The sequence below is a fragment of the Triturus cristatus genome, chromosome 2_1 (assembly GCF_964204655.1).
Source record: "Triturus cristatus chromosome 2_1, aTriCri1.1, whole genome shotgun sequence".
NCBI lineage: Eukaryota > Metazoa > Chordata > Amphibia > Caudata > Salamandridae > Triturus > Triturus cristatus.
This window is the reverse complement of record NC_140581.1, coordinates 591,529,914-591,553,233: the sequence shown is the minus strand read 5'-3', so window position 1 is coordinate 591,553,233 and position 23,320 is coordinate 591,529,914. Positions and strand designations below refer to the sequence as shown.

Sequence of the window (23,320 nt, the reverse complement as noted above, 5' to 3'; positions counted from 1 at the left end):
CCTTTGAAGTTTCCCGCCCAGGACATACATCCTGTCCAGGAGGAGGTGTGGTGTCCAACACCTCTGCCCATAGTAGGCTTTGTCTCTGTCCTCTCAAGAGTGCAGGTTCTCACCCCCATGAGTTCAGAAACATGTCTGGTGGTGGCAGACTGTCGAAAACCAGTCAGGAACCACACCAGGGCTTGGTAGGTTTTCAGGGCACCCTCTAAAAGGGTCTACTGTGTAAATATATTTAAAAATCTATCACTGGCATCAGTGAGGATTCATTAAGACAAGATGTTTGGTACCAAACACCTTAGAAATCGGTGAAGCCATCATGGAGCTAAGAAACTTGTGTTGATGGGTATCCAGCCTATGCACTCTTTATGGCTTCCCTGTTCACTTACACCATCACAGATTAGACTGGACATTGCAGGGGCCTATCTGCTGTAGGCCCACACATAGGAAATAGTGCACCCTGCCTTAGGGCTGAAGGCCTGCAGTAGCGCTGGCTTACCTATACCTTATGCAGTGCATGGGAGGCATGGCACACAGGGCTGTGTGCCATGTACACTCTCCAGATTTTCCTGCACGAAGACTCGCAGCTTGCAGTGGCAGAGTTCATAGACTTGGTGAGGGGGCCCTGGGACGGCACAATCAGTGCTGCAGCCCCAGGGGACACTCTTCAGTACCCATGCCCTAGGTTCCAGGGTTACCATTTATTAGGGACTTATAGGAGTAACTGAAGTTGTGCCAATCGTGGTACAGTTTTGGGAAAGAGATCTGGAACTGGAAACTTGGTTAGCAGGGACCCAGTGCACTTACAGTCCGAAATCACATCAGGTAAAAAGTGGGGGCTAACCATGCAAAAAGAGGCACTTACCTACAGTCAGGTTGTAAAAGGCAAGCTGGTTAGTGATGACAAATAGGTTCTTTGACAGAGTATTAAAAAATATTAGTGTTCACAAAGTTAAAAGTCTACCACCTTTTGTCACACACCTGACAAGGAGTATAGATAACATTGGTGGAACGCAAGCTGTGTCAGGAGGGACTATTTGGTAAAACAAGAGTAGAGCTGCAGAGATACAGTCTACTGAAGAGCTCCATGACATATACGTCAGATTTTATACATCATTTGTTTATGGGCAGGAATGATGTTTAGGGGTGTGCCTGCACCATGGAAGACCAAGGACTAGTTGAGCCCTAATATTCTGCGTATGTTGTCACCAATAAAGGAAGGTTTTTGGGAAGGGTGACATAAATACAATTTCCTTAATATAAATCAAAAGATATCACTGGCAACACAATGAGGGTCATACTTTGTGTTCTAAAACTAAGAAAGATAGAAGCTGCCACTGTTGTTACTTGTAGAACAAAAGGTAAATTGTTATCAAAGATTATACTGATGTTTCTAATTTGCCTCACTGGTGGGAGAGGAATGTACATTTAGGCCACACAACACTAGACCAGGGAAGAGGTTTAATTATAATCAGTTAAGTTCAAGGAGACTGACTGGCATCCAAACCACAACTGCTATCATATAGTGTTGGGAGTCTTTGTTGGTTGAAAGAGAAGTGATCCTCATTTTGGAGAATAAGCTGCCTATCGTTGCAGTTAATGAAGAGGGTAGAACCCAAGAATGAACTCTGTGGAACTCTACGAGGCAGATGGCAAAAAGATGAACACAAGAGTGAAGAGCTACAGCTTGTTCAGTCAGTGAGAAAAGAGTTTACCAATCCTAAAGCCTGGCCCCCGCTTCACAATCAGTCAACCAGGAATTAAGAATGGGGTGGGAGACTTTTTGAATGCCATCAACAGGCCGAGGTGGATGAGAAGGAAGGTTCCTTCTCAGTTTAGAATAATAAGTGTTGTATACATCATCAACAAGCACTGATAAAGGTCCTGTGAGTGGGATGAAAGGTATTCTGCTTGAATATCAAGTTTTAAAATCATGCTGCCAAAATACTGTGGCCCAAATCTTGACTTCCACAATACAGTGAAGGTAAGAGTAGTTAAGTATAGACGTATAGACTTACTATTATTAACTCCACCTAGATGTATCCTTACAATATAGATATTTCATCAGTACCCTGTTTATCTTCTGTGCCTGGCATTGCCTTTGGCACAGAAGATACCAGTGATCCCAAAGGCAGTGATAGGGCAGCCAGTTGCAGCCAGAGGTAGCAGGTGATATCTCTGGTAAACCCTACATGAGGTCCAGGGGTTCATGATTACTGTTAACTTAGGAATAGGAGTCAAGAGGGAACACAAATGTAATTAAAGATAGGCTGATAAAAGTGAAGTCAGGAATAATTAGTCAAAAGTGATCACAGACTAACTTCACAGTGAGTTATGCCATTCTACTCTTTCACACAAAGCATAAGTGTGAGGCTACCCAGGAAAGGTCTGAAACAAGTCAATAAGTAGGAGGTTTTTTTCATAAAAGCTAACATATCTGGGCATTTAGTCATACCACATTCTGATGGAAGCTCAATCTTTCTGAATATTTCTTACAAAACATTAGCAAAATTATAGATCTGATTTTGTTTTCGACCAACAGCATTTAAATAGCTTGTAAACCATTTTCAAACGTTTGATCTTATTTCAAAACACAGAGGTACTGGGGCACCATTTGACCTCAACAATGTTAATTCAAAAGTGGTGTGTGGAAAAGTAAGAACTTCAAGTCTTTTTCTCTTTTTGCCACTAGGTTGATATCAGCCAGCAACCTTTAAAAATTGTTTCCATGTCTGATCATAGCTACAAAAAGAAAAGCATTTTACATCACATAAAGGTACACATCTCATGTTCCTCAAAACGTTAACATGAAAAAAGTTCCATTAGGGTTATTAGTCAAGTCTTCAACGTTGCTTTTAGTACCATCGTTGTTGTTTATTTTAAAACACTTATATGTTTATCTTTTGGGAAATAAAGGATACACAACTACTTACTCCTCAACTTGCCCTGGTGTTTACATATTTTAAAAAATGACTTCAAGTAACAATATATGAATTTATGTAGGGACTGAAATGTTTCCTTTTTATAAGTTTTTTTAAGTATGGACCTACCTCTGATGATCATACCAGGTTCCTGCTGTGATGTCTGCCTGTCCCATTTTTTCCACATAGGAATTGACAGGATCTGACTGGCATTAGCCTCTCTCTTTGTAATGCTTCCCTATCTGCTGATGTATTTTGCCATCCTAGAAGCAAGCAGTGGTCATTTTCATTTAAACAACCAACTTCAGTTTGCCCAAGTATATTCAGCAACGACCATCCAATCTCACTCTTTCCATTTACAACTACCTCTTGATTATGAGTCAATCATAGCCTTTCAGGACTATGACTCTATTCTGGACCCCGCTCAGTTGGACTTTAGACCACTGCATAGCACAGAGTCAACCTTTGTTGTAGAAGTAGAAGAACTACGCTGGCCACTTGATTCGGTAGGCAAAGCAGATTTAATATGATTAGATTTCTTTGGTGCTTTTAATACCAAATCCAACAATAGTATACTGATCAGTTTATATGAAATTTAAATAATGAACAAAGGTTTGGATTGCTTCACTTCCTATCTGCAAGACTGCACCTATGTAGTTAAACTTCCATCTTCATACTCTGCACCGAAACAACTGAACCAAGGTATACCAAAGGGATCGACACTGAGCCTGATACTTTTTAACATTTAGGTGGCACTCATGGCCCACTGATTAGGTCTGTTGTCTTTTTCTTTATGACCTCTGCAAACAAAGCAAAAATTATCGTCCATCTGGGTGATCTTTCTGGTGGCTTTAAGGACTGTTTCATAAATGCATTACAGCAGTAACATCTTAGGAACAACTTAATGTTGAACACAGATAACAGTGAAGTACTTATCTTGAACCACGCTAATGAGGACTGCTTAGACAGAAGATGGCCCTTGGACTTAGACCCTACTCCCACTACAAAAGCCAAGTTTAAAAGTAAAATTAATTGTTGGCCTTAGTTCTCTGTGCACTTTACCACTGCTAACCAGTGTTAAAGGGCTTGTGCTTTCTCCGTAAAACATGGTTACATAGGCTTATACCCAATTGGCATAATTAATTTACTTGTAAGTCCCTTGTCAGGTGGTACTACATGTATCCAGGGCCTGTAAATTAAATGTTCCTAGATGACCTGCGGCACTGGTTGTGCCACCTACTTACATAGTACCTTAAACCTGGTCCCTGGCCTGCCATTGCAGCCTGAATGCAGTTTTAAATTGCCATGTTGACTTGCCATTAATACCCCCTTGCCAAGCTTTAAATTCCCCATTTATTATAAATGTCACCCCTATTGTAGGCCCTGGGTAGCCCATAGGGCAGTGTGCGTTGTAATTACAAGTTTGAACATGTAATTTTAAGTTTTACATGTCCTGGCAGTGGAAAACTCCTAAATTTGTTTTTCACTACTGCGATGCCTACCTCGCCAATAGGATAAGATTGTGGATTCCTTATTGCATTTAACAAGTTGTAATTTCCAATTGGGAACTGTTAGCTATGTCATGTTTGGTGTAGTTGGAATTGTGGTGAAGAGCCCCATTTAATGATAAGGTCTGGTTTTTGATCACAATTATAAAAAGGCCACTTTTAGAACGTTGTATGTCAAGAAACAGGGGTTCTTGTGGCAACAATAATGAACTACGTTAATAATGAAAAGCACAATGGCAATAGTAATGGGTCACACGGATCTGAGAAAGAGAGGAGGCCAAGTACAGTGTGATTGGATATTCACAGTTTTATATATCAACTTTAAAGAAACTTCACAAATATATACAAACAAATAGTGCTTAGAGTCCCCAGTGTGTAATGGAACCAAAAGACAAATTGGTGAAAGTTGTGACATTTACAGATTGGTTTCCAATATTCAGAAAACGACCATTTACAGTTCTTGTGTATACCCAGACGCTGTATTAGATGGCCAGTGCTGATACAATGATTTGTTTTCTTATATGTCGATGGCGTTTCGACCCTTCCAACGATGCAGGGTCTCTTCAGGACCTAATAATATAGGGACATCTGGAGAAATAGTAAAAATGCGCGCAGCTAGGTGTTAGAAGTGAGGAACACCGGTCAAGTGAAAAGGAAATGGAGATATACTCACACTGGACCCAGACGGGTACTCAGTGTGAGGGTGGGGTGAAAAGGAAGGCGCAGAAGGAAGGCTGGCGGTGGACGATGAGAGAGGGCAGATGCGGCTGTCTATGGATCAGTGCCTGATCCTTTTTATTTTTGTGGCATATGCCTGCAATGAAACATTGAAACATTGAAAATATCAACTATAGTACCAGTGTGCCAAGGCCTGACCTTTTGCCTTGGCAATTTTTCTTAATAGTGTGTACTTCTCATGCAGCTGAGTCGCTTTTCACTTATCTTCAGCAAAAGAAATACTTCTTTCACCAGATGCTGCAAATGAGGGTGATGCAGTCAGATCCCAGTTCCAGCAGTTATTTCTGAGCCAGATCTGGGATCATGCTGACCCAGTAAAATAGCCTTAATTTGTCCTGGTGTAATTTCCAACACCAAGTCACAGTTCAGCAGCGCCTCCACCTTGCCTGCTTTCTGTTCAAAGTAGCAAAGTGCAAACAGCAAGGTGGCTTTCTTCTTTTCACTTCTAACTGGGTATAACAAAGGCCTAATTTAAAGGGCCATTATCCCTTCTTTTGTTTAAGGGTCATCCTGGCTGGGAGCCATCTGAAGACTAACACCTAGATGCCAATGCAATGGAAGGAAACAAAGGCACACAGCTTATTATTCACAAGTACTTTAGGGAAACTAACATTTGGCGGCAGGTTTTTGACTTTGTTCAAACCCCTCAATGTAAGAAATGTGCACATACTGTACGAATGCCATCTGTCCTGTGTTATAAGTAATTACACAAATAAAGATTTCAATGACACTTACTAATTATGCTTCATTTAATTATTTTACAATACATGGGATTCACCGATTCCTGTATTAAAAACCCATTTCTAATGTCGTTACAATCAGCGACTTGTGACGCCCAGTCGCCGATTATAAATAAATTACATAAGAACTCAACTGTAATAAGTTATTACAGTTGAGTTCTAAAATCACAATGCCTTTTACCAGAGCCAGGAGCCAAGAGGAAAGGCAGGCCAGGTCACTGAGCATAATTCAAGCAGTTGTTTCAAAACATTTCTTTTCTTTCATCTGTTCTGTTTTTCTAGCTGTACAGTGGCAAGCAAAAAGGAGATATTTATGGCAACATATTTACTATTTACACTCCTTAGGTAGTTATAGAAAAGTTAGAATCTTCCTGCATATTTCTACATATTCCAAGCTTCTTTTTTAACTGACTGGTATTAAACAAATTTTTGTTTCTTTTTCCAAAAAGTACCTAACAGCTATTTTGATATGTTTAATTTTGCAATAGAGATTCTATTTATATTGTTCATGTTTGCAAACATGCTCTCTCTTTCACATGAAAGAGCAGCACACCAAGGATTGAAATGGTTTGTGAGAAAGTTGATTGTGTGACTATGTAAAAGCAAGGGTGTAAGGTTACGTGCTTGCGCAAAAATGTGGTTGCCCAATTGACCAGATGAACATTAGTCTCACGGGTGCTCCAAGGAGAGAAGGTAGCCATCAAACTCTTCGCTTTAAGAGACAAAGCTCCCCACAACAATTGCAAAGACAACTGAGCACCAAAGTTCTAAGATTATCCAATCTTGGCAGACCCAAAGTACACAATGTTCATTTATTTAGTTCATACTTCATATGTATCCAAAAGGTCTTGACAGATTTCAGTAGCCAACCCGTGTTTCATCATTGTGGTTACAGTCACCACTGACTTCCTCAGGGCTTCAAGCAAACACAACAAACCATCTATGACTAAGTCATATCATACTAATGTGAACCTCCATCACCATATCCTCTGTGATAATGAGCTGTTATGCCATAATGTATACATACGTTATGTTGCTAAAATGACAGGATGAAGTTGTGCACCCTTAAGCCAGTCCCGAACATGAGTAATTCTGTGTAAAACAAGAAGAAAACAGTCATGCAAACCAAACTTGAGATTAACATCAAGTGACCACCATGTAGCCATTGCCAAACATCCCCAAGTGGAAAAATATTCTATGCCAGAAGAAAATCGAAATATTAAAAAACCCATATCTGAAATGCAAGCAAGAGATAAGGTTTACCAAGATGTGAAGAAAATGAGAAGGAGAAGTAGATAACCCCCATATATCATAGGCACAACAAAACACATGTTGGCTGCTGGAATCTGTCAAGACCTTTTGGATGCATATGAATTTCGAATTGAATAAAAGAACATTGTGTACTTTGAATCTGCCTAGACTGGATAATCTTTGAACTTTGGTGTTCAGGAGTCTTTGCAATATGTATTATAAGGGATAAAGCACCCCTGCTGTACAGATAAGGATATTCTAAGTCAACTCAGAGGTCCATAGCCTTATAAAGGAGCTTGGCCTTTAGCCTTGTTCTTCTATATGGCCATGAAGCTCCTCAGTAACTTGCAATATCCTTATACCATAAGGCAGGGGGAACGTTATCTCACATATAGTGCTACTCATCCCAGTGTAGGGTGTCAGAAAGCTTTACATCACACACAGAGATAATAAATTATACAAGTGAGTAAATTAATGTACAGGAAAAAGACAATGCGCGCCATAAGATGTAGGAGTCACATATAATCTATACTTGCAGACATTTCATGTAAAGAGTTCATGGTCAACAGAAACACAAAGTCAAGATTTAAAATGTAAAGCAGTGATTGGGTTTGTTTGTACTAACAAGACTTTATTGCTGATGCAGTGTTGGGGTGTTCTTCGCTGGGAGATATTGGCGCCTATAGAGTTTGCGTCAGTCTTTGGTGATGAGCAATTCTGGCAGTCCCAGAAGTGAGGGAAAACACTCTGAGCCCTCCAAATTTGACCCTAGAGTCAGACAAAACAGATACAATCCTCTGCAAAAGCTCTAATCAATTATGAACTTTTCTTAATAAACAATAAAAAGAGTAAGACGTGTGATCTTTCTTTTTTCTTTTAATCAGCAATGCCCAGCCAACACGTGTTTCGTCGGAAGGGGTGTACCCCACGACTTCTTCAGGGCTAGAAAATAACATGACAATGTGTATCACAAAATCTGTTCCTGCCAGAACACATATCATATGGGGAACAAACCCATTCACCATATAGTGGAAACCCAAAATAAGACATGTATATGAGCACACATGGTGTCCATTATATTATCTCAATGAGAATATTCCCTTTAAACACATGCACACACAGTGTAATTTATCTTTTAGAAAATACGTTGTTTTAGTCTGAATCGGGGGACAACAACTCATGCAGAATACACAGAGATATATGACCGCTGTGGAAATCACCGCAGTGCCAGATGGTCAATGGTCAAAATGGTTAACAAGCAGCTTACCGCCTTAATTGAACAGCAGGGCCTTCTCCATCCTGCCCAATCGGGATTCACGGCCACATACAGTAGTGAGTCTGCCCTAGTAGAAGTAGCGGAGGCCATACGTGAGACTCTGGATGTTGTGGGCAGGGCCGTCTTGGTCCTGCTGGACCTCTCGGACGCTTTTGATACTGTCCCCCATTCACTTCTCCTTGCCCGTCTACAGAAGTTGGGCATCATCTGTACTGCTTAGGAGTGGGTAAAATCCTTTTTGGAAAATAGAACTCAACAAGTTTGGATCCCCCCTTTTGTGTCTACATCTCAAGCTTTGTTGACAGGGGTTCCTCAGGGGTCTATTTTGAGTCCCCTGCTATTCAATCTCTATCTGACCCCTCTTATTCAGCTGAGTGAGGCCCTAGGTGCCAAAGTGGCTGCTTACGCCGATGATACGCAACTTTTGTTTACCTGGAAGAAACACGAGGCCGCCACATCTCATGTCAAGGCTTTCCTGTCTGCGGTATTTAGCTGGCTTGTGTCTGCTCAGTTAAAATGTAACGCAGACAAAACAGAGATTCTTTTCTTTGGGGAGTTTCCCCCATTGTTTTGGCATAATTTTTGGCTGACTGAATCCCCCTGTCCTTCTCCTTCTGGCCATCCTGTGAAAAATCTTGGCATCTGATTTGATGAGAAACTCAGCTTTGGTAACCAGATTGGCAAACTCACTGGCACTTGCTATGGTATTTTAAAACTCCTCCGCAGATTCTTGCCACTGTTGCCTCTCTGCTAAAGAAACGGTTATCCGTGCTTTAGTCACCTCTCGCATTGACTATGCGAATGCGCTGTACGTCGGTCTTCCTTGTTACCTTTTGGACAAATTGCAGGTTGTTCAGAATGCTGCCGTCTGTCTTCTTCTGGATCTTCCTAAGCGCTCCAGTGTTAGACAACACTTGCATAACTTACACTGGCTGCCAGTTAAAGCTAGGATAATGGTCAAGTCTGTGACGATTGCTCATGCTGCACTTTACGAGTATGGCCCTGCCTATCTCAGGACACGTTTTCAGTTTTATACCCCCGGCACGTTTCTTCGTTCCTCGAACATGCTCGTAGCGTCTGTTCCCAGGTTTCATCTGAAACGTAAAGGGGGTAGCTCTTTGGCCTTTCTTGCCGCAACATACTGGAATTCCCTACCTCTGGATTTGCGTCGTCTTAAGAATCCTTCTTAGTTTAGGAAAAAACTCAAAACTTTCCTGTTCAATTAGCCTGTTTTCTAGTTCTCCTACACTTTGGTTTCCTGTGACTCTTGGGCTCGCGCCGGGACGTGCGCGCTACAAATCCCTTAACATTAACATTAACATTAAAATGGTAGGAGGAAACAGAGTGTGCAGTAAAATCCAAACAGGGTGTATGACTATAATGGCAGTGTCAGATCATAAGGTCTCCAAATTATGACCCCAACAAAATCCTTAATATCCCTTCTTGAGATCAGGTATGTATTATGTTAACTCTAGTCATACAAATATCATGCAGAAAAGTGAAATCGGAAGTAGAAAAGAGGGTGCCCTACCTGTCAGGCTTCAAAACTTCTAGTATACAACTCCTATAAATTGGAGTAAGATAGCCCAGAATTACCCTTAACATACATGTAAGCAAAGTCATATATGTGTCATCCAAAACGAGTAATGAGCGGTAAGGGGTGAACTCTCACCTCTCCGCCAGCTCTACTTCCAACCAGGCTGGTCCTGTGGTTTTGAGTGATTTTATATTGGTTTGGGATTCACTGTGTTTATCATATAGTGTGGTCCCTGTAGATAAGAAAACTAGTTTAATGTCTGTGATGCTGTAATGCTCCGACTTACAGACCTGCTCATATAAAATAGACATGCTGGTACAACGTGCCCCACATTTTCACCTTAATTTCAGATTCCAAACGTGCTGGTGATCGGTCAAATAAATTATCCCAAAACGTCGTCAATATTGAAACCCCCCTATCCAAGTATCTGTAGGGGCAAAGAGAGCGTAGTGTAAGTGAAGTTGCCCCGATAGTGCCACAAACTCCAAATAGGTCCTGTCTATCCATAGCCCCAATGGTTTACCTGTGCGAGTACGCTGAGTTCTGTGTCTTGTGTCCCGAAATTGAAATTCGTGAACCGGAAGCTAATACAACCGGGTTCGGCTCTATATCAATGTACTGAGTGAATGGGAAGCTAGAGCGTTAACCCAGGGTTCTGTCAGCCGCAACATAACCGGGAAGCTAAACCCGGTTATGGCTGTATTGTGATTGTGAGTTCCATGCCAACAACTAGAGCGGTAGTTCAAAACGTGGAAGTGAGCAAACATGCATGCCCGGAATGCTCCCTACGGGAGTTGTGCCCTACTGATATATAACCTAACCAGCTGGTTATGCATTCTGGTTATGCATTCTACTCCTTGTGTTCAGATTTGTGCCTTCATATCTTTGTAAGGCATGAAACGAACTGAATAAAAGAATAGTTTGTGATGGTCTTGATACAATTCTATCGAAATGGTCGGGTGTGAAATCCATGCGTGTGAGTTAACCTAGTATCTCCCGATCAGAGTATCGCAGATTGCGTTAGGGTCCCCAGGGATCCTAATGTATTGCACTTAAAGTCATTGTTTCCCGTTAATATTAATCATGCTGCACAAACCATTGTTAAGGATAATTGCCTGCGTCATGAAACAGTAAATTTGTGAAGTTAAAAAATGGTCACATCTATAGTCAAGGTAAACTTATTCTGCTGCGCATATGAAAGATTACAACATATATTCAACATTTTATTATTATCTGTTATTCTTGCTTCTAGTTATAGAGTTAGAATTCTATCAGAGAGTTATAGGTCCAATAATATTCCAGTCTAGGCTTTGATCATCCAACATGACATAATAAGGGTGAACTAATGGTTTATTACACCTCTGAAAATTCTATAGGAGCATTCCTCTGTTGGGTGTTCTATTCCTAGTGAGTATTTATGGCTCACACATGTGAAATATCAGCACTATAGATTCCAAATGATGGAATCTACCACGGTATGGACGTAATCATTCCCATGTGCCAATTGTTGCACTGTGTCTATATTTTCAAGGCACGCTTGTACACTTGATCCATTTAGAAGACAGTATGTCATCCTCATTACAGCATTTGTTTGGGATTAGACTGCCTAAACTTGATATCTAACCCAATTTGGCTCTACTCAGTCACCAAGAAAGTACTGCATCTCATGGGTAGTATTGAGACCCCATTCTACAGTTTTTAGATGCATGATCCAAGTGGCTTCTGTACGTCTTAGTCTCAGCTCCCTAATGCCACCTCTAGGCTCAGGGCTATTACATCACTCCCGTAGAAGGTGAATTGTTTATGTGGCCCTTGTGCTGCACGTTCTGTGACATGTATTGCCAAGGGTACCTCTCTTCCTGTTTTTTAATGCCCTCGCATGTTCACAGATGCTCTCCTTCAAAGTCCTGATGGTACTCCCTACATACAATCTATCGCATTTGCATTCAATAATATATACTACATACCTGGAGTTACAATTTATGTTGTGTCTGTATAGTTGCGCCTATCACGTCCTGTGAAATATGTTTTTTTACTGCACACTCTGTTTCCTCCTACCATTTTCTGGCACCGCAGTGATTTCCACAGCGGTCATATATCTCAGAGTATTCCGCACAAGTTGTTGTCACCCAATTCAGTCTAAAACAACGTATTTTCTAAAAGATGAATTACACTGTGTGTGCATGAGTTTAAAGGGAATATTCTCATTGAGAGAATTAATATAATGGACACCATGGGGTCGATTCCGATCCTGGAGAAATATTCCCCGTACGAATCGTATCCGGATTTTTCTACGTACGAATCGTACAAGTCCCGTACAAACTGGCAAGTGCGATTCGTATGTACAAAACACCATACGAATCGCATTGGGAATATACCCCGACAGGTCCTCGGGTCGGAAAAAGTGTCCGACACATCCCCGGACGTTTTTACGTACGACTCGGCAAACCGACGTCCGAACGCGGAAGTACGATCCGTCCCGTCCGTCCGAATCCACAACCGTATGGTAAAAACACTGTGCGGAGCGGACCTCCACAGCAACCATGGAGACGTCCAAACATGTGCCCGCATACGCGCCTAACACCCCCCCATGTCCGCGACGTCCCCCCAGCCCCCCCCGTATGACCGCGACGTCCCCCCAGCCCCCCCGTATGTCTGCTACGTCCCCCCAGCCCCCCGTATGTCCGCGATGTCCCCCCAGCCCCCCGTATGTCCGCGACGTCCCCCCAGCCCCCCCGTATGTCCACGACGTCCCCCCAGCCCCCCGTATGTCCGCGATGTCCCCCCAGCCCCCCGTATGTATGCGACATCCCCCCAGCCCCCCGTATGTCCGCAACGTCCCCCCAGCCCCCCCGTATGTACGCGACGTCCCTCCACCCCACCCCCGTATGTACGGTGCGGACCCCCACCCCACCCCCATATGTACGGTGCGGACCCCCAGCGCGTAGCATACGGGGGGTGGGGTGGGGGTCCGCACCATACATACGGGGGTGGAGTGGGGGTCCGCACCGGACATACGGGTGTGGGGGTCCGCACCGTACATACGGGGGGTGGGGTGGGGGTCCGCACCGTGCATACGGGGGTGGGGTGGGGGTCCGCACCGGACATACGGGGGTGGGGGTCCGCACCGTACATACAGGGGTGGGGTGGGGGTCCGCACCGGACATACGGGGTGGGGGTCTGCACCGTACATATGGGGTGGGGTGGGGGTCCGCACCGGACATACGGGGGTGGGGGTCCGCACCATACATACGGGGGTGGGGTGGGGGTCCGCACCGGACATACGGGGGTGGGGGTCCGCACCGTACATACGGCGTGGGGTGGGGGTCCGCACCGTACATACGGGGGTGGGTCGGGGGTCCGCACTGTACATACGGGGGTGGGGTGGGGGTCCGCACCGTACATACGGGGGGCTGGGGGGTGTTCGGCGCGTACATACGGGGGGCTGGGGGGTGTTTGGTGCATACATACGGGGGGCTGGGGGGGGGGTACGGCGCGTACCGGGCCCCCCATTCCGCTCGCATCGCGGCGTACTTCGCTTTTCCGGCACTTTTTGGGTGCCGTAAAAATATTGCCGTCCGGACTGCTGTCGGTTCGAATCGTACTTCCTGGTTCGTGAAACGCAGCCTGAATGCGTCCCGACGTCACGTCGGCGCTGTCCCGGATCATATTGGTATGTATTTTTTCGTCGGTCGGTGTTTTTTACGATTCGTACGGAAATGGTGTTTCCGTGCAAATCGTACTTGCATGTTTGGAATGTTTTTTTCCCGGGTACGAGTCGGACGGAGAAAACGCTCCGACCGACGGTTCGTACCCGGTTTTTCCAGGATCGGAATCGACCCCCATGTGTGCTCATATACATGTCTTATTTTGGGTTTACACTATATGGTGAATGGGTTTGTTCACCATATGATATGTGTTCTGACAGGAACAGATTTTGTGATACACATTGTCATGCTATTTTCTAGCCCTGAAAAAGTCACTAATTACTCTTTTCATTGTGTTTTGGATACTGTTTTATTAAGAAAAGTTCATAATTGGTTAGAGCGTGTGCAGAGGATCGTATCTGTTAAGACTTTATTGCTACTCAAAGGAACCTTTCTTTGCAAAAATTAAATAATAACAGATTGAGAAAAAAATAATGATCTAAACCCATGACTTTATCTAAACCCACAACTTGCTGTTTGCATTCTGACCTTTGATGCCAGTTCATAGGTCACTCTCCTATATTACGATTGTAACTTATGAACTGGAAGTAACAAAAGAGTTTCTGTTAAAAGCAGCAGTTGCGGCTGGAGAGGTTTGTGAATGGTAGGGCTGGGTTTGTTCAGGGGTGGGGGAGGAGGCACGTTATGTCAGTCACACATCCTAACGTTTCTTTATGGCAAGGTAAGACCTAATGATTCCAGTTAGTGGTGGTACCAAACTACTACAAAAGGCCTGGTAGGTGTATATTTTCCAGCATATAAGGGCCTCTCCAGAAAGCAAAATGCTTTTTAACAAGTCACGCTGAAAGTTCTCGTGTCATTCATGGGTAGTCCTGACTGCTTTCCAGCCTTAGTGACTGATGTCAGCAGCGAGCGTTTAACTTGCTGTCACTGAGGTATAGCATGATCGAAACAGTCAGACACTAGCTGTAAGCCGAAGGAACAGTCAGAGTGCAGCCCTGGAATCACAATATCTTAATGTTTCATTCCCACACAAGGGGAGCCCTCTGAAGGAAGTTGGCTCCAATGCCCCTTAATCCTACTTGAGCTGGCTCACCTCGACCTCTTGATGAAGCGGCCACACCCTGACCTCAGATTTTGAAGACCATAGCGCACTCAGTGATCTGGCTCTTCAAGATGTACAGAGAGCCTCCCTCACTCTCAAGGAAATTATTAAAACCCTTTCTAAAAGTCAGGAAAACTCAATAGTTAGCAACAACTCTCTGTCTTGTGCTGCTGTGCCTGTTTCCATGCAGGTATCAATTTTATGACAGACAATCGAATATTGAACGCCACATTTGTAACTGCACTGCTTCTGTCAGTTAAGGAGGATGTATTTGATTTGGTAGCTTTGTATGAAAATGAGTTATGTTTCCAATGACAAACTCAGAGGCTTTGCAGCTCGAATGGAAACCATGAACTGCAAAAACAGATCTAAAAAATGTTTGTTTTGAGCTTTCAAAAACATTCCTGTTTGGCACAAAGGCCTCAGTTTAGTGTGGAATTTGTAACACAGGCGAGGAACAATACAGCACGCTCTCTGGTAAACTGCATCCCTCTGCTGTGGCCTTTTCAGGCCCAGTCAGATGTATTCACTCCGTCCATACCCCCTGAGTTTACAGGCAGAAATGCAATGACAGAGAGTAGGATTCTTTTCCTGTCAGGAGATCGAACATACATGCTATAGAAAATATGTATTAGAATGAAACCATAGTGTGGAATGCAACGCATTTCCACACATGCCTGCTACCCCAATAAAAACGTCACATTCCCTTTTCCAATTCAAGCAAACAACGAAACACAATTAATGGTTTGGATTACTAACGGCCCTAAGTGCAATGACCTAACTAAATGGGCAGAGCACAGCTGGCGTGTTTTATTTACCTCATCTGGCTGCTGAACTGGAGGGAAGTTGCCTTCAGGCCAGGCGACTCCGACTCCTCTGTGTTTTTAAGTCAACAAACCATCCTTCACAGGCCCAGATCCCAGTTGCAGTCTATGCATTGCAATGTCTTTCTTTATCTAAACTTCGACCCTTCATACTACTATACTGTTTGTAGCATGGACCTCTCTCTTTGAACAACCCTATCTGTAAATTGAAGTTAGGTTTCTGTTCATAAGTGTCCATTACATCACTAAATGAAGGGTGGCATTGTCGAATGTCGATTTGTTTTTTTTATTCAGCTCTGAGACACTGTGTGACGTTGTGTTGCGAAAAGACCAGTTCAGTGTTACAAACAAGCAATAAAACATCAAAGGAACCAGGGACATGTACACCTCACCCAAGCCCTCTGCCCCCTTTGTCCCTCCGCTGATGACAAACACCCAGCGGGTCTACTAAAAACACATTCTCTGCAACAGCAATAAAACTCTGACACCTTCTTCCAAAGGAAAGTGCTAGCACATTACCCCATACTGCGCACAGCACATCTGCAAGGTTTCCTTTAGACACAAGGCACAAACCTGGCATGCAGTGCGCAAGCAACACCTCGTCCTTTGATCTCCCACAACCGTCATCAACAGCATGAATCTAGCTGGCCTCAGTGGCCTGGCACTGGCAGTAATTCATGTGCGTCTCTGAACAGACATATGCTGCTGGGCCCGGAATGAAAATGGTTTCTAGGATTAAATCAAGCAGCGGGAAGCAGACTCCTCAAGTCGATTCTGCTCAGTATCATACAGTCCCGCCTGCAGCCTTTACCAAACCCTTTTCCAACTCGCCACAGGATGGGTCGTGTGACGAGCTGGGAAAGGTGGGGTGCGAATGCTCTCTCCACTTTCTAATTTACGTGGAGGCTTAGCGCCACAGGGCTTGTTTCTCCAATCCCCGGGGCTAACTTTACCTCCATGTCATCAGGGGTGGAGACTGGCCTTTGGTGCAAGGTCTTTGCTGAGCTGATGACCTCACATGCCTCAGGGCTGAGAGATTTTCAGCCCGGCAAATACTCTCTACATGTAGGGCTGCCCAGGTGAGCAACGTGATTTTAGAGAAAGCACCGTGACGGAAGTGGCAGTCTGGTAGACAGTGCAGAAGGCCCCCATTCAAGTAAGTACTTTGTATGTGTGCATATATGTATTTTTATAAAACAAAAAACGCAGATTTAGCATTGCGCATTGCTTTCCTTTTTATGGTGAAAGTAAAGGGGGCGGAGCCCCGACGCCCTAACACAGAAACCACCACTCATTAACCCACTTACCTATCTACATAAAATACAAATCTGTGATCAGCATGTCAAACTGTGTGCTTTTGAGTAGGCACATTCTCCGTCTATGCTACTGTATGAGTCAACATTGTGACTGGACAAAACACAGAACTTTCCAGGAACTGCATTAACCACCAGAGTTCTCTCGCCCTTACTATAACCCACTGAAAACTGCTGGGTACACAAAGATATCTGCCGCAGGAGAAGGCGCCTTACTTAACCCTGCAAGATACTTTGTAATGCAGCTTCTTTGTGTTAATCTAAGCAAGGTAGAACAAATTTACTGTCCTATTCCTCCTTGTTTCTTCGCATCAGATTCTTTAGAAAATACATGAATAAGTTGGCTGCCAGACTCCGCTTTTCATGACTTTGTCCCTCGTGACTCGGCCTCTTCTGCCACGCCTTGACCCCTAATACTGGTTCAGAGCCAAAGTAAAATATGGAACGTGAACATTAAAAAAAAAGCTGTATAGATCCCACTGATGAAGCTGGAAAACAGCAATAAGGAACTCAAATTAAAGGAAGCGAAAGAATAAAAGCCACAGAAAATAAGATTGTCGATGGGCTTAAGGTAATACCTAAAAACAAACGCGGTGCATTTGAATGAAACGGAGCGACAAGGATGAGCACAACTTTCAAGAAGTTCACAAAGTAGAAATAAAGTTAAGGAAACAATCAAAAGCGCCTCAAGATGATCCGAACTCCCTGGGGTAAAGCAGCCAGAAGTGCAGAGGAGCCGGGATTTCTAAGAGAGGGAGCGGCTCAGGAATCCGAGAGTGAAAGAAGCAAGAGTTCGCGGGGACGGAAATACTCACGAAGGAGTCGCACATGACCATCAGCAAGTTGTGCTGGGGCTTTGCGGTCACCCCTCCGTGGAGCAGGGCGGCCAGGGAGATCACCAGCACAGCTGGGGGCACGGGTAACTCAGCTGGAGCCGCCATAGAGCACGGAGCATTCCAGCAGCAACAACTAGCGCTCTCGGTTTTTGTTTTGCTTCCTGTGATAAGAAAGCTCGCCTACAAGGCAGCACAATTTCTGAAGCCAGGATGCCTATTGCACAGGGCATTCCTATTTCCTAAGCAAGTGGGTGGGGAAGGAGGCGGGCAATGCAGGGCTTTCAATAGGATGAAAAGGCTGGTGGGCGGCGTGTCTGTAAAATGGGCATGGCCTAAGAAGAGCAACTAGAAATCATTTCCAAATAAACATGACATTTGTATTTAAAGTCGTAGCTGACATGTAAACTAAAATCCGGTGCTTTTCACAGTGTGCCACCTGAACATTGTAAGAGCGCCTCCAGACATATCACACATGGACAAACATATGTATGAACATGCCAATCCTGTTGGCTTTGCCAGTGCTTCTTAGCAGAGTTAAACAAATTAGGAACAACAATATTCTTGTTGTTAAGGATTAGAATTAAAAATGTTTCAAATCTGAAAATAGGAGACTGGCAATCAAACATTATTAAGGTCTGTGGAAGGGTTAGTGGTCTTCCGAGTCTCTCATTCACTCCTGAACTCCTCCATGCCTCTTTTCTCTGCATCCTCTCACTCTGTTAGACTCCAACAACCCTTTTCTACCACATATTTCTGCAATGCTCTCTCTTGAATGTCTCACACTTTATCTCTTTCCACTTCAGCACCCTGTTTTCACTCACTTCTTCTACCCGTACTTCCTTCCATCTTTTCCATCTCACCAGGCTCCTCCCACACACACAACCACCTGTAACCACTGCATTTTCTTTTGCTTTTTTGGTGCTCTCCAGATTTCAGTAGGCTTGGACCTCCTTCACACATTTTCTCGCAAGCACAATTGTCACATATATGACCATTCCTCAGTGCGATCTGCAGGGAGACCAAAGATTAGATGTGCTTGCAGTCTGTCCTCCTTTTTGACTCCCTGACAGGCACTTTGAGACATTCGCACTGTGGTCAGTCTCATCCCCAGAGCTCTCAGTCGTGCCCCGTCTAAACACCCACCACACACCCTGAACTTGCTCAGACACCTGAAACTGATTCATTTCACACTATGCACTTCATGACAGCCATATATATGTTGCTTGAAAAAAAACTAGAGAAACACAAAGGGCCTCATGTAGGTAAATAAATTTTACCGGTTCTTAAATACCGAGCCGTACCGAATCGGTAAATTAGAATCGGTAAGTTATATGTAGGTAAAAATTCGGTAACAGTTACCGATTCGGTAACATTCGGTAATCACGAATCGGAATTCACCGAATCGGTAAATACCGAGGTGGTATTTACCGAATCGGAAAATACCGAATCGGTATGTACGGATTCGGTAAATCAAATCACATGACTTGACGAAACAGCTAATCCAGTGCAACGACAGCCCACCCAACCAGGAAGTGCCCACACCCAGGCAGGTGTACATAATTAGCCGAAGTGGCCACACCCAGGCAGGTGTACATAATTAGCCGACCCTGGAGAAGCTTGGAGTGCAGAGGAGAGGCAGGGAGCCGTTGCATGTGCGAGCGGGTAAACGAACAGCATGTCCAGCCAGAGAACACAGAAAGACGGAGGGGAAAGGAGGAGGAAGCTGAAATTTAGCCCCAAGGAACTCCAGGTGCTGGTGGAGGAGGTGGTGAAGCAGCACCAGAAGCTGTTTGGAAGGCAATCCCTGCAAGTGCCTGAGGCTGAAAAGCGCAACATATGGCTGGCCATCCAGGCGCAGGTCAATGCTGTGGGAGTGACCCACAGGGACATTGAGGTCCTCAAAAAGCGCTGGTATGACCTCAGGATTGTAACCAAGAGGAAGATGGGCGACATCCAGAAGGAGGCCAGCCAGACCGGAGGTGGAACCAACAGGGCACCTGCCCTCACCGAACTGGAGGAGCTGGTGGCGGCCACAATCGAGCAAGAGAGCGTCGTGTGTCTTGGGGACGCCGACAGCTCTGCCAGAGCCGCAACACACCAAGGTAAGACGAAAGCACAGCAATGTAGCCCCCCCTACCCCTATCCCACATCCCCCATTGTGAAACGAGAATCACACTGCAGTTCACACGTGTCAGTGCAGACAGGCAATGCATTCCGGGAGATGTAGTCAGGGCAACACTAACCATGACGTAAATGTTACAGGGCAACAAGGCATGTCACGCACTCGAGGCACAAGGAGACAGGGGACATATTGGAATGTGAATTGATTTATTGTGACGCTTGCAATGCAGCCCTTCGGGGACACTGAGCCAATGTTGTATTTCTGTCCACAGATGTGACATCATGCAGGACAGGGCATGCTGCAGGAGAGACGGCACACCGGCCACATAAATCACCTCTAGCCAGCACCAGTTCAGACCAGGGAGCAGGCCCACTGGCAGCCGCACCACCAACACAGCCAGCCTCGCCGCACACAGAGCCAGCATCACCTCACCGAGAGCCAGCATCACCACCACCAGAGCCAGCATCGCCACCACCAGAGCCAGCATCGCCACTCATGTTCGAATCACCGGCCACATCTCCGCTTGCAGGTGTGAGAATGAGGAGGCGTCCAGCAGCCAGGCTACGAGCCTTAGACACCTCGTCAGACGACAGCATGGGCCCAGAAGACCGCACCGGGCCCCAGGAAGGGAGCCATGCCACTGTGCCCCACACCTCACAGGCAGCACAGACGGAAGCAAGAGGGCGCCGCAGGTCGCGTGTCCAGAGTCCACCAGCACCCACTGACGGCCATGGTGTCTTCTTGGGGCTCGAGGGCCAAATGTTGAAGCAACAGCGCCTGCAATCAAAGGCAGTCATGTCAGTCCAGAGGCACATGCGGGTGATGAAGACAACATTAGTCAACATGGACACCAACATTAGCGGCATGGCTGCGGGCATTCGGGACATGTCCCAGTCAATCCAGCAGTTGTGCAGCAAATTAGATGCTGACATCGAAGCACGGCGCCGGGAACGCCAGAGAAGGGACACTACCTGCAGGGCACTCAACCGTCTGGCAACTGCGACTTCTCTACTGTGCCGGCGCTCTGTGACGATGCAGGAGGGCCTAACACAGTGCTGCAGCGACCTGTCTCGGGGGATGGTGCAGGTGACAAGTGCACTAGGGGTGCTATTGACTAGTCAGGCGTCGACAACTGCTGCAGGGGATGCTGCGGAGAGCATCGACACCAGCAGCAGCATCACACCCCCCGTCCCAGAAGCACGCAGGAGCAGCAGGCGGCTTGGGGTTGGCTCCAGTGAGGATGCACAGGCCGTGCAATCCACCACTGCAGCGCGTATGCGCAAACATTGATGTAGCCCTGCTTAGCCACTTTCCATTGGGTGACGTAACCCTGGACATACTCCTTGTATAGATGGTATATTGCCAGATTGGCCTGTTCATGTGTTCATGGCGTGGTGCCACATTAAAACTACGTCAGGAATTCTCACAACTCGCTGTGTCCCCTTACTTACTCAGAAATAGTTGCATGTGATATCTGCTCGTCTCTCTCTCCCATCGATTGCAGTTGGCACTCTAGCTGCGTTGCCCTCTGGCTGGCCTGACTCATCCTCGTTGTCCTCAAAATATGTCAGTTCCACATCTGTACCTTTTTTCGTGGCAAGGTTGTGCAGCATTGCACAAGTGGCAATAATCTTGCAGCAGGTGATGGGTTTGTACTGGCGTGCGCCTCCGCTCTTGTGCAGGCAGCGGAACCTGCTCTTCAGTAGTCCAAACGTGCGCTCCACCACATTGCGTGTTGTTTTGTGTGCCACGTTGTATCGTCTCTCACTCTGGGTTGCTGGGTGTAGGTAGGGAGTGAGGATGAATGACCGGCATGCATATGCACTGTCGCCTGGATGAGTAAAAGGGAACCATCAGTAACATGCCTCTATACACTATGATTTGCAGGTTTCAATGGGCGTCACTGTTACTTACCTAGCAGGTATCCCTCTCCGAATTCTCCGGCACTCAGTCGTGTGTAGATCCCACTATTCTGGAAGATGTAAGAGTCGTGGGTGCTCCCAGGAAACTTTGCAACAATATCTGTGATGATGTTCCCTGCATCACAGATCACCTGCACATTGATGGAGTGGGTGGACTTCCTGTTCCTGTAGATGTGCTCTGTATCAGCTGGTGGACAGATTGGGATGTGTGTACCATCAATACAGCCGATGACATGGGGGAACTGTGCCATGTGATAAAAGTCTGTTTTTGTTTTCTGCAGTGCAGCCTGTGTGTTTGGGAAGCTTATGTAGTGGTGCATTCTCTGCATCATGGCATCCAGGAACTTCCTGAAGAAACGTGACAGGCAACTCTGGGATACCCCACCCACCGCAGCTATCACCACCTGATAACTGCCGGATGCCAGCAGATGTAGGCTGCAGAGCACCTGCACATGTGGGGGTATGGCGTGCGCCCTTCTTATTGGATGGTCCAGGAGTGGCTGTAGGTCCCTGATTAAGTCCATGATGGTTTCGGGGTCTAGCCTGTACCTCTCATGTATCTCTGCATCAGTCAGCTGGAATAGTGTGATGCGCTGTCTGTAGATTTGTTCCTCCCGTCGCCACACCCTCAGTCCTGCTGCCTGTAGACGTAGGCGCCTTGCAATGACGTACATAGCGGCCATGTTGTCCACGCTGTAGCATTTTGGGATTGCTTATATGCACTGTTGATGGTTACCACCTGCTTTCAATCCGTGTTATTTACCGACTCTTATTTACCGATTTTCCTGGATTTCTTAATTACCGAGTGCTCCTACATGTCATTTTAATTTTTACCACTTCATATTTACCACTTCATGTTTACCGATTCGTTAATTATGTATTCGGTAAATATGAATCGGTATTTACCGCCTCATATTTACCGAAAAGTTGTTTTTGGACTCCTACATCTCACTTGTCTGAATACCGGTCGGTAACGGCATATTTACCGAATATCGGCCGTTACCGACCGGTATTTGGCTACCTACATGAGGCCCAAAGTCTGTAAAAAAGCAAATAATCTTAGGGAATGCAAGATTAAATAAAACGTGAAAAATAATGAGGGACTGCACACTGACATGGCTCACCTTATGAGTGTTTGCAGTTATTCTTCAGGAATCAATCACTGTTTTTGCCTGTAAAGGTAAGGATATGAAAAAAGGGCACAATAGGGACCCATTTCAAAGTAAGTTTCCAATGACTCCCAGGTCTGAGACTTATCAGGACCTGGCCCACTTTAAGCCGCAGGGCAAGAAGAACTTTTGTGATATGTTATGCTGAACTCTCACTAAATAACTATTTATCCTAGCAGTCCTGCAGATCCAAAGGGAAATTGACACCAGACTGTAAAAGAACCTTTTCATAAAATATATTCTGAATGCCTTCTATCGACTGAGATAATGATTATGGAACACTGAACAAATAGTAAACAGAACAAATAGACCAAAGCTTTACTAGTTTATTGCTTGCTAACCTTGACATCTGTGTAAGTATATTCTAACAAGGGTGACCACACAGCTCTAGAG

General features: G+C 45.2%; 1 protein-coding gene across 1 annotated transcript in view; it reads right to left on the bottom strand.

Annotated features, from left to right (window-relative positions):
• The window catches only part of ARSK (arylsulfatase family member K), a 567,335-nt gene extending 549,394 nt beyond the window's left edge, over positions 1-17,941 (bottom strand). Inside the window, exon 1 of the mRNA XM_085632496.1 lies at positions 17,694-17,941. Coding sequence (XP_085488622.1) covers positions 17,694-17,819 — 126 coding nt within the window. The 5' untranslated portion in view covers positions 17,820-17,941. The remainder of the gene's footprint in view (positions 1-17,693) is intronic.
• Between the last annotated feature and the right edge of the window lie 5,379 nt (positions 17,942-23,320).